The sequence below is a fragment of the Ammospiza caudacuta genome, chromosome 31, assembly GCF_027887145.1.
Source record: "Ammospiza caudacuta isolate bAmmCau1 chromosome 31, bAmmCau1.pri, whole genome shotgun sequence".
Classification (NCBI taxonomy): Eukaryota; Metazoa; Chordata; class Aves; order Passeriformes; family Passerellidae; genus Ammospiza; species Ammospiza caudacuta.
Genome location: NC_080623.1, coordinates 1,530,028 through 1,542,257, shown reverse-complemented (window position 1 = coordinate 1,542,257; position 12,230 = coordinate 1,530,028). Strand labels below are relative to the sequence as shown.

General features: G+C 44.7%; 1 protein-coding gene across 2 annotated transcripts; it reads right to left on the bottom strand.

The window, feature by feature from the left end:
* Positions 1–20: 20 nt before the first annotated feature.
* Positions 21–1,725, bottom strand: LOC131569903 (uncharacterized). 2 transcript variants are annotated; one of them, XM_058822218.1, is made up of 2 exons: positions 1,670–1,725; positions 21–1,119 (listed from the first exon to the last, which is right to left on the bottom strand). In XM_058822218.1, the coding sequence occupies exon 2, from the start codon at positions 1,081–1,083 to the stop codon at positions 445–447; it is 639 nt and encodes a 212-aa protein (XP_058678201.1). In that variant the 5' UTR covers positions 1,084–1,119; positions 1,670–1,725; the 3' UTR covers positions 21–444. The 2 variants fall into 2 exon arrangements, with proteins under 2 accessions (XP_058678201.1, XP_058678202.1); XM_058822219.1 differs by lacking the exon at positions 1,670–1,725 and adding an exon at positions 1,637–1,659 and having other exon boundaries at positions 21–1,116.
* Positions 1,726–12,230: the final 10,505 nt, after the last annotated feature.

The following is a 12,230-nucleotide window of genomic DNA, read 5'->3' as shown; positions in this document are numbered from 1 at the left end:
CCATTTAATGGTCTTGATCTGATAATAATTTGATATAACCCCACCCTCAAAATAGGCTTTGGGGTGTAGGGGGTCCCATAATTCCCCTGGAAGCTCCAGAGGAGGTTGTGGATTCTGGGATCAGCATGTAGTAGCCTTGTGACTCTCCTGACATTCCCATGGCTTCTTGAAGTTCCAGAGGCTGGAATTTGTAGGGAAGAGGATCTGTCAGCATGCAAAAAACTCTTGGGAAAGTACTGCAAAACCTGCTGTGTCCATCCCTGAGGAAGTGGAGCAGAGCCTGGACTTCCTTCTGGGATCTTTAAATCAGGAGTAAAGATGGATGTTCTCGGGACTTGATCCTAAAACTCAGCACTCATGGAATAAAAGAGCATTTAATGGTCTCAATTTTATATGAATTTGATATCACACTCCCCTCCCCCAGGAAGGGAGTTTGGGGGTCCCTCAATTCCCCTGGAGGCTCCGGAGGAAGTTGAGGATTTCGGGATCAAGGTGGGCCTTCTCAAGGCAGGCTAGGAGCTGGGACGCCGTGGCTTCCTCTCGCTGACGCCGCTGCCAATCCCGCAGCATCTCGAAACTCCTCATAGTGGAATTGTTCGGATTTTCCTCCTGGATCTGGTCCAGCCTGCTCTGCTCCAGCCCTAGATGCAGAATTCCCACCTGCCTCCACTCTTTTCCGAATCTTTCGGCGACTGTCATCAAATCCTTCTGTGTCAATATTTGGGGATTTATGGGTGGAGTTGGAATCCCTCCAGGATGCCGTCCTGAAGTGGGATCCCTGGTCCCGTTGGGGGTGTCCCTATTAGGTTCCCTGGGGTTTTCCTCCGGGATTTGCTCTTCCAGGGGCAGCTGGAAGCGCTGGATGAGGTCGGGGCGGCCAATCTGCCGCAGGATCCTGGCGATCTCACGCAGGGAATTCCCCGGGAAGCGCTGGAGGAGGATCCGGCACAACTCAGGGCGCGATGCTTGGAGCACAAGCCCGGCAGGAATTTTGCTTTCCAGAAGGTACTTCAGGTTCTGGAATTGTTCTTCCGAGAGCGCCTGGTGCACCTCAAGCAGTGTTGCCCGCTCGTCTTTCGCCATCGGGGCAGAAAATCCCACGGGGAAATGGGGTCACTGCTGGGACACAAGGGCTGGGCTAGAGGAAGAACCACGCAGCCCACAGAGTGGCGGACCAAGGGGGCACCGCTGGGCCCAAAAAATTCGGGGTGTGGGTGGAAAGGGGCCACGCTGTGCTCCATAAATTGGGGTAGATGGGTCACCGCCCGCCCCGAGGGTTTTCCTGGTGCCCCCGTTGTCCTCTCTAGGGGGACGCTAGGGGCTGAACGCTGCCAGCGTCCCCCTAGAGCACCCCACCCTGCCCTGGGCCTGAGACCGCCGAGTCTCCCCGCAGTGGCCCCCCAGCCCTGGGGCTGGGACCCCCAGTGTCACCCCAATGGCCCCACTCCTTCCTGGCTCCTCCCGATGTCCCCGCCGTGTGCCAGGTGCCCTTTCTTCCGGGTCCCCACGATCTCGCGGCGCCCTCGGTACTTCCCTAGTCCGGATTCGCACCGTTCTCTCCCTCAAGCCTCTCGTTCTCCCCCCGCCACCGCCCCGCTCTCACCGTGCTCTGTTCCCGCCACCGCCCCGCTCTCACCGCGCTCTGTTCCCGCCACCGCCCCGCTCTCACCGCGCTCTGTTCCCGCCACCGCTGTTCCGCATCTGACGAGCGGAGGCGCGGCTTCCTCTCCCCCCCCCAGCGGAGTGGGGCCGCTTTGAGCGGACTTGGTGCGTCCTGCCCGGGGCGGGTCCTGCCCCGGGCGCGGCCCGGGGCCGTCCCGAGCGGAGTCCGGAGCTTGGTTTCGGGGCACCGGGGCGATTCGGGTTGCGGGGAATGAGTTTTGAGCCCAGTGTCCAGCCCCGAGCGGCGGCCGCGCGGGAGCCCTTCCCTTCTCCCGGCCTCGTCCGGTGCCCCTGTGAGATGCAAAGCTCTGTTTCGTGTCAGGTACAAACAGGCGACGTGTGTATTTGCGAATGCGAAATGTGTGGACCCCGACAATGGGAGAGCTGTGAATTCTAATAATAACTGAGGAAAATAAAGCATGGAAAAAGGCCTTTGAACCTATCTTGTTTGCAATTAACCCTGGTTGATTTAGGAGCATTGGAATTAAGGTGTTAAAGATGTTGCTTTTTGCTTGCATTTAATCCATAAAAAGCTCTGCAATAATAACCTTTTGATGTATAATTTTAGAATATTACTTGTATCCTTGAAACTATAGCTTTTGAATATATATGAAGGAAATATGCTTACCTCACGCCTTATTGAAGCAGAGAAAAACAGCTTGAGAAAGAAAGATGAACATCACCTCAAGGATTTATGGTTTTGACCAAAGGGAAGCTGGACATCACTGTTATGAGATTTAGAGTCTCTGCAATTAAAAGGTGGACACACATCTGGGGAGCCAGACCCCACCAGATGGGATTCGTCTTTCTTCTTTCAGAAACTGGACCGTCACCATCTGGGGATACTCCTTTGAGATACATCCCGAGAAATTAAAATCACAATAGTGTATAGAATTGTGATATAATATTTTGGAATGAAAATTGCTGATGGGTAAAAGATTGGAAATAGAAACTGCTGAAAAAAACTGAGTGCCCCTATAAATACCTGTAACCATCAATTATCGGTGTGCAGTTGGAGGGCAAAGTTCCCCCACTGTACCCAGCACTGTATTGCTCATACTTTACCATATTAAATAATAAATTGATTGCTGCTTGAATATTGGCCTAGTCAAGCTTCTTATTCATAATAAATTTGGTGCGTTGGCCGGAAATTTCCAAATCCATTGAGGGAGACTCCTGATCTCAGGGAGGCGCCCCACCTTGTAGGCTTCTGCCTCGGGTGGCCCCGAGTGACAGGGGACTCTCTCAGGGAAGAGGAAATCCATAAGGTAAATTATGAGCGAAGAATTTTTAGCTCCTGGAGTAGACTGCAGTAAATTCACCTGTAATAAACTCGTGCACAAAGACCCAGGTGAGAAAAGGAGGCTGTAAGTATTGCTTGGTTTGTTGGGATAAGAACAGGTGTAGGTGTGTAAGAGTGTGAATGGTGTGTGTGTGAGATGTGACCTAATCACAACACAGGTGAGGAGTTCTTCTAACCTCAGCTTTGCTACCCCACGAGGGGGGCGGCAGGTGAAGGAACAAAGCATGTGGAAGAGGATTTTCTGTATATAAAAGGTTGGGGGGGTGAGATGCGATAATAGTTACGGAGAGGAATTTGTTTTCTTTTCCTTGTAGAGAATCAGAGGCAAGAGGCATTAGAAGGGACTTGTTATTAAGGAAATTCCTGACAAGAAGGACTAAGGTCTGAACAAGTGAGGTCAAAGTGAGCGAGGGAACACCTGTTCGGGGAAAAAAAATGGGTCAATGCCAGAGCAAATACCCAGGAGGTGGTATAAACCAGCAGGAAAATAAAGGTACTGAAAGTACTGGAAAAAGAGGGAGCATTTTGCCAGATATACCCCAGGACATCCCCCTTGGGGTAATGTTAAAATTGTAGGACAAATGTGAATCCAGGAGAGGAAAAAGTAAAGAGCAAACGATACAATATTGTATGGTAGAATGGACTAAGGAAATGATACGACCTGATAATTTATACTAGCCAATGTACGGGTCATTTGAAGGGTGAATCTGTAAGGCCTTGAATGCCTATGTCCTGGCCTACTCCCCCTGTATGCATTAAAAACCAAAAAGGAAAAGAATCAGTGAGATCACTTAGATAACCTTCCCCCCCCCTCTTATCTACCACAGCCAGCTGCACTCCCACTGCCACAAGCCCTGGTGGTTCCACTGCCGCTGCCACAAGCCCCGGTGGCTCCGCTCCTGGTACTTGATTCACCACCAGCACACAGAACAAGAAGCCAGGAAAGGTCACGAGCAGAAAGCAGCAGGGATAGCAATAAAGAAGGGAAGGGGGGGGCAGCTGTACCCATTAAGGGAAGTACCATTAGTAGGAAATCAAGGGAGACCAGTCATTGGGTATGTGCCAGTACCCCTGAACACCAGGGATGTAAGGGTGTTTAAAAACAAAAGGAATAGGAAGGTTACTCGAAGATCCTCTAGGGGTGTCTGAAAGGCTAGATCAGTTTCTAGGATCCAGTATTTACCCCTGGATGGAGATTCAGTCAATTTTAAGTATTTTATTTACAGAGGAGAGGCAGCTGATTTATTCTATTACAGAGGAGAGGCAGCTGATAAGATAGGTTAACATGAGAATTTGGGATAGAGACCACCAGCAGGGACCTTTAGGAGAAATGAAATGGCCCCTGGCAGTCCCTAACTGGGACTGTAACAACAACCAGGACAGGCAGAATATGGTGGATCTCAGGAATATAATTATTCAGGGAATCTGAGAAGCAATCCCCAAAGGGCAAGATGTTAGCAAAGCCCTGAATGAACGTCAGGGGAAAGACGAGTCACCCATAGATTGGTTAGAAAGAGTAAGGAAAGGTATCCAATTGTATTTGAGATTAGATCCTGATACAGCAGTGTGGGAAGCATTAATCAAAACTCAGTTTGTGGCTAAGTACTGTGAGGATATTAGAGGGAAACTTAGAAAGTTAGACGGCTGGCAGGAGAGAGGTTTGCAAGAATTGTTACGAGAAGCACAGAGAAAAAATATTTTATCGATGGCTTGTCATGGGTGATAGAAGGGAAAAGAAATTCAGGATAAACAATTGTAGAAGGAGAAAATATGTCTGTAATAGAATGAGGAAAAATAAGTTCTAGCTGGTCAGCTCAGGCTTGTGAATTATAACGAGCTTTAGAACTTTTAAAAGATAAGGTGGGGACTATTTACACATACTCAAAATATGCTTTTAGAATGCTACACACATTTGGAAAAATCTGGATAGAAAGATGTTTGATAAACACTCAAGGGAAGAAACTGATCCATCAGGAGTTAATAATCAGAGTGCTTGAAGCCTGGAAAGGACCTAAGAGAATAGCAGTAGTACATGTAAGAGGTCATCAACGGAGGTCAAGCTACTTAGTGAAAGGAAACAGCACAGCTACCAAGCTGCAAAGGAGGCAGCATGTAAATTAAAAAAAACTATCCAGCTGAACACCGTAGCGGAAATTCAACAGGAGCTGCCAAAAAGTTATAGTACTCAAGAGGAGAATGCTATAAAAAGATTAGAAGCTAAGAAAGAGCTGGAAAAATGGGTACTGTCAGATGGGAGAGAGATTTTACCTAAGGCTTATGCTAGAAGGATTTTAAGCCAGTTGCACCAACACACTCATCGGGGAACAAGAGCCTTATGTGATCATTTTTTAAAATATTATGGATGTATTGGACTTTTTGAGATAGCAAAACAAGTAACACAGGGGTGTTTGACATGTCAAAAAGTTAGCAAAAAGGTAATGAGACAAGCTCCAACTGGCAGTAAAAAATAGCCTACTGATCATTTGAAAGGGTTCAGGTAAATTATACTGAATTACCAAAGGTGGGCAGATGGAAATACTTGTTAGTATTAGTAGATCAACTGACTCATTGGGTGGAGGCCTACCCGGCTGTCCGAGCCACAGCAAAGTTTGTGGTTAAAATATTGTTGGAACAAATCATTCCTCGATTTGGGGTTATCAGGGCCATTGATTCTGATCAGGGCTCCCACTTTACTTCCAGCATTATAAAAGGAGTAACACAAGCTATGGGGATTTCCTGGGAATATCATACCCCTTGGCACCCCCAGAGCTCTGGGAGGGTGAAAAGAATGAACCAAACTATAAAACAGCAGTTAACAAAATTAATGATTGAGACCCAAATGTCATGGGCAAAGTGTTTATCTTTAGGATTGCTTAATAAAAGGACACTTCCAAATGCAGATACGGGACTTTCTGCATGTGAGATGCTTTATGGAATGCCTTATTCCCAGGAAGTACCCCAAACATCAGTAATCATAGCCGATATGACTATTCAAAAATACATCCAGAAGATGGGACAACATGTCCTAGAACTAAGGGAGAATGGAGTAATTGCTCAATCAGCCCCTCTCAGATTTAGCATACATCAAATAAAACCAGGTAACCGGGTGCTGATTAAAAGCTGGAAAGAAGAAAGTTTGTCTCCTAGGTAGGAAGGTCCATATTTACAGCTGTCCGAACTGCGGAAAAAGGCTGGATCCATGCGTCGCGGGTCAAAGGACCAGCGGAACCACCGACAGAGACGGAACCACTGACAGAGACTCCTGCTGAATCACAGTGGAGAATTGCATCTACCCCCAGAGAACTGAAAATCAAGTTAAAAAGAGACTGAGGTATGTCACAAAAAATGCTCCTACCTTAAGTTGCAAAACCAATTGCACTCATAAGAGGTAGAATGTACTACTACAAACTTTAAGTGTTATCCATGGGGTTGTTTTAAGTGTATAGAGTGTGAAGAATTTTGGTATACAAACCTACCAAGGGGATAGATCCCTAATGCTCTCTGCTGTAATTGTATGAAAGAAATAGAGAAAGAAACTGATAAAACTTTGTGGGCTGCAGTAAGGAAAAAACATATTAAAACAGGTGATAAAGATTGGTAGAGAACGTGGGTACACAGAACAACAGCAGGAATTTATTTGCAAGAAGTACCAAAGGCCAAATTAGAAAAAGTAAAGTGTGACAAGAGCAATTGGATACTGAACAAATATCAAATTAAAGCAAAAGAGTGGCAGGAAGCCAAGTATCGCTGTGTTTTGCGGAGAAAAGAAGAAACCTCACAACTTTGTAAAAGTTGTAAAGCTTGGTATGTTTATTACAGCGCTGGACGCATGCGGAGATGGCTCTCCTCAAAAAGGCATGCATACCTCTGAGAACTTCAGATCTCCTTTTATCTCTCTCTCAAATACATATGCATACAGTTTCACAATAGGTTCATACATATTAATTTTTATGGGTTTCGTGTGACTTTTACCACTAGTTCCTTTTTATCAGAAAGAATTCCGAGGTCAGGCTGACTTGCCCTTACAGCAGTCCCTGTCTCTCTCTATCATCTTCTGTCTTCCCCCCTTTATCTGTGTCCTTTGCTGAAGTAACTTCACTGACCTTAGGCATTGCAGTCTGTCTAAATAACTATGGTTTCTAACCAGAACTCAACTCAAAAATGTACATTTCACCTAAATTAAAATGGATTTCTATCCTGGAAAATTTTCACTTTGCCTCATTCCCCCCTTTCCTAAAAGGAGGAAGTAAATTCTTTTACTTGGTACAAATTCTTATGACAACAAGTGTACTTTAGTGCTTTACCATGTACATTTGATAAAGAGGTTAATACAGTTATTCATTGTAGTATTCTCCAATTCCAAATTAGCAATATAATAGATAATCTTAAGCTTATCCCAACTAATATTAACAAAACTACAATGGGATGGCACAATTTATTAAAGATTCCATTTGCAGTTGGTGACCACCTAAAGACCACATCCCACCAGTGATGATCTGCATTTTGTTCTATTCTTTGCAGAATTCTAGTTATTTCTTTTGTATCATGTTGGACAGTAATTAAGGTTTTCTTTCCACTTTCTTGGATTTCCTTCAAGATTTCCAGTAGGTCTTGGTGATTAATTAATTGTTTTACGAATGTAAGGTCCGTCCCAATAGGGGTAAGTGATAATCTGTGTTACATTGTGTAATTTGTTTTATTCAGCTGGTGGGATGTCACTGTGGCCGAGTACAAAAATCACTCCCGATAATCTTAACAAAATTACAAATACAGAATTAGAATGATTTCTACTTGACAGAATAACATCATTGCTATCAATTTTTACAGCAGCACAGGCAGTTCTCAAGCATACACACTCTTTTCCAGTATATACGAGCACAGTTTTCTGGTCAGTGACTGGATGAATTTCAAAGTGGCAAATACTCTATTCAGTGTCTAGACACACATCTTGGGCATTAATAGTACTGCTTTCACAAATGAATCCCATCTGTTCTCTAGTAATGCAGGATTCTAAGTTTACTGTCTGCCACTTTTCATTCATCTTTCGTGCCCACACTCTATGTTCTGAATGGTAGAGTATTGTTTTTTCATGGTTTAATCCTAGGTCAATGATGGGATGGATAACATAAACAGTGCCACAAAGGCAGTGGCCACATTAGAAGCAGGATCATAAGTGAAATTCACCATAGTCCACCAGGATTGAAACTTCCTTTCAAAATCAATTGCATTATCCCAAACAATTCTCTGAATTTCAGCTGGAAAATTACCTTCACCCCCTTCCCGTATGATCAGAGCCGCTGTTGCCTGCATCCTTAACTGTACTTGTATACAACTGAAAGCTAAAGACACATTATCTTGAACTGTACTAAGTGCTTCTACTATTAACTTGTGGTCTTGGTCCCTGGCTGTTTCCCACTTTGGCAGTACTTTTGAAATCTGTCACTGGCTAGTTCCTAATGCCAATAGAGATGACTGTAAAGACTGCTTCAATTTTGTTAGGCTACCTGCTGCAGTGGCCAGTTTATTCATCAGTATTTCTGAATCAATTCTATTTAAAACTCCTAATCTTGTCTCTAATATGCCAGTTCGATCCTTTCTTATTCTGCTCCTGAGATGTGTCTGTCTTTGTAACCACATTGTCCTGCCCTCAAAGGATGTTTTTAGGAAGGAGGAGCAGGCTGGTTGGATTTTTGAGATGTTAATTTGCATTATCAACTCCACACATTTGAGAGACCATTCTGAATTGAATAATAGTTGTTCACCCACATTCTTTACTATATAGGGGCCTATTTCATGCACCTCAGGTTCAATTTTGGGTAGTGTCTGAACTAGTATGGGTTGTATAAGGTCCTGCTGTTGTAAAAAGTGCAGTGTCAGCTTTGAATTTAAATGAAAGTCTGATAGCAACTCGAACTCAAAGGCAGGTCACTTCTACAGGCTGCATCAAGGTGAAATTACACCAACAGTCTGATTCACTTAGGCTATCACAGACTTCCTGGTGTTGATATACACCAGGGGAGGTTGAGACACTTATTGCATCTGGTGCCTCATAAGCTGTCTTATTAATGAACTGGCACCCTACTTTGATTTCTTCTCCTCTGATTCTTTGAAGTGCCCACAGTTCTCATTCCTGCCATTCTTGCTTCTCATATACCCGATTCCTGTGGATTACTACAGTAGATACATTTAAATCTTTTATCTCAGAAAGTTCTCCCATTATTATATTAAAAGCCTGGGACCAAGGCCATTCAGCATTGCTTTGGATAGAGGTATTCTTTAGTTCTGAAACTTCAGTTACAATTACATATACAACAATTCTGTGAACCCAAGTATGAACTACTCCTGATCGCAATATGCTCATTTTGCCCGAGTAAGTTTTAGTCTCAGTTCATTGTCTTGTGGTGTCACTCTCCAAGGGACTTCTAGGGCTTTCTTCACTCCAGAGTGATGGATCCAGGCATTCTGCTCCTTGATTTTGATTGCAGTGAAGGTGGTGAGAAGTACTTGCAGTGGTCTCTCCCACTGTGGTTCCAAAGTCTTCTCTGTAAAAGACTTAACATATACATCATCCCCAGGCTAGCTAACTCCTTGCTCCGAGTTCCAGCCACATGTTTCTCAATTTCTCTGAGCTGTTTGCTTAAAGCCACCATGTAGGTGGACATTTTGGACATTCCCTTTGTATTCTATATGGTTTTCTATAAGGCATTTCAAAAGGATTCAGCATTCCTTTAGCTCAAGGTTTAGTTTGAATTTGCAATAGTGCTAGTGGAAGAACTTGGGGCTAGGGTAGATTAACTTCTTGCCCCAGTCTTACGATTTGCTGCTTAATCAAATGATCCATTTTCTCTACCTGGCTGTTTGATTGGGGCAGTATGGAGTGTGAAGTTCCTAATTTATGCCCAGGTGGCTACTGATCTGTTGCGCTGCTCTGGAAATGAAATACGATTCTTTATCTGAGGATATCATGGCTGGAACTCTGAAGCGTGGTATTATTTCTTGTAATAACACTCTGGTCACCTCTTGAGCTTTGACAGTTCTGGTGGGGAATGTTTCTGGCCACCCTGAAAATGTATCTGTCAATACCAGTAAATACTGATACCCTCCTTTCCTTGGGAGTTCTGAAAAGTCAATTTGCCACTGCTGTCCAGGCCCATGCCCTCTCCCAGTCTGACCGAGTTTCGGCCGGGGGTATTTTGGGGTTAGTCTGGAGGCAAGGATCACATTGTCGGCTTACCTGAGTCATAGTGGCATATAAATTCCTGACAATGATTCTTTCAATCAGATGCATGTTCTAGAAAGCCTGTGGAAATTACTAATTCAAAGTCAACACTTCATTTCAATGCACTGTGTATCACTGGCAGCCTTGGTCATTTTAGAAAAGGAGTCACACTCTATAAAAAAGCTTTTAAGTAGTTAGGCCCTAGTGTGTTTTCTAGTGCTCTTCTTTCATTGGTAACTACGAAAATGGGAAGGGATTACTAGCTCTCTTTCAATGGTAGCCCACCCCTTGCAGTTGTATGTCTCTTTTGATTAGTATTATTGTATTACGGCTTACCTTTGAGGAAAATCTGTACCTCACCCTTTGCTGCTTTCTTTGCCTCTCCATCCGCCAGCTCATTTCTTTCCTCCAATTTTAAGCTCACTCTCTGGTGTGCCTTAATGTGCCTTTTCAGGTAGCTGAACTGCTTCCAGCAGCTGGATTGTCTCTTCTTCTCTTGTGAGGTTAGCAGTCCCCTCTCCTTCCAGATGGCTCTATGTGCATGCACAACTCTGAATGCCTTTTGCTCTTTCTAAGGCATGGGTCAATGCATTTATCTCGGCCTTCTGTGCAGAGGTACCTGTTGGTAAGGGTCCAGACTGTATTACCTCTCTGCAGGTAGTCACTGTGTACTTTGTATGTCTCTTTCCACTGGCAATGTAGCTGTTCCCATCACTGAACCAGGTCTCTGCATTGTCCAAAGGAGTGTCCTTTAAGTCTGGGCGGCTGGAGTAGGTAGCTTCAATGGTCTCTAGGCAATCATGGTGGGCTTCTTCTTCTTGATTCCACTGAGAAAAGAAGCTGGGTTGACAATATTAGTCACCACGATCTCTACATCATCTTGCTCTACCATGATGGCCTGGTATTTCAGAAACCTCTGTGGTGAAAGCCAGTGGGCACCCTTTATTTCCAGTACTGCAGATACTGTGTGGAACACTAGCACGTCATTTTTGTCCTAGGGTAGACTTGCGTGCCTCTTGCATATTCAGCACAACTGCTGCTACAGCTCTGAGGCAACCTGGCCATCCTTTGGCTGTTGCATCTAGTAGCTTAGAGAAGTAAGCAGCTGCCCTTCGGTATGGACCCAAGTCCTGAGCCCGTATTCCCACAGCAATTCCTTGCATGGAAAAATAGAAAGAATGGTTTACTTACATCTGGAAGCTTCAAAGCTGGAGCTGACATGAGGGCACTCTCTAGATGATGGAAGGCCCGTGTGGTGTCTTTTGTCCACTGGAGATCTCTGTTTCCATCGGCAATAAGAGCATAGAGGGGTCTGACGAGCAGTCCATAATTATAAACCCACACCTGGCACTACCCTGCCATGCCTAAGAGGGTTCGGAGTTCCTTTGTTGTCTGGGGTTTTGGGGTTTAGCATATGGCTTCCCTGCCTTAAAGTCTGCTGCTCAGCACTCACTTCTTACCCCAGGTAGATTACCTTCTGTTTCACTACCTGTGCCTTTTTCTTTGAGACTCTGCATCCTTGGAGTCCTAGGAAATTCAAAAGGCTTACCGTCCAAGCTTCCCTCATCCGAGTGGCTACTAGAAGATCGTCCACGTACTGCAACAGCCTCCTTTCCTCTTGTGGAGCTTCCTGGGACTCTGGGTCTTTGCAAGCTGTTCTCCAGTCGGAGTGGGGAATTTTGAAGCCTTCAGGCACATGGACTATGTGAGCTTGTGTTTGAATGCAAAAGTTTTCTGGCTAGCTTCGTGGATAGGGAGGCAAAAGAAGGCATCTCTTAGGCCTAAAACAGTGAACCAGGTTAGCTCAGGTGTTAAACAAGTTAGTAAAGTATATAGTTTTGTTACCACAGGGTATAAATTCTGTGTTATCTTATTGACAGCCTTCAATCTAGCACTATCAATTATTGGGCTGATTCCTTCCCTATCTTCCTTTTGAAGGTACTATTCAATTCTCACTGGTTGTGTTCCTTCCTTAAACTTGATTACCATGGGGGGCATTTTTCACTCTTCCTGGTGTAGCAGAGGCCCATACCCTTGAAAACATTT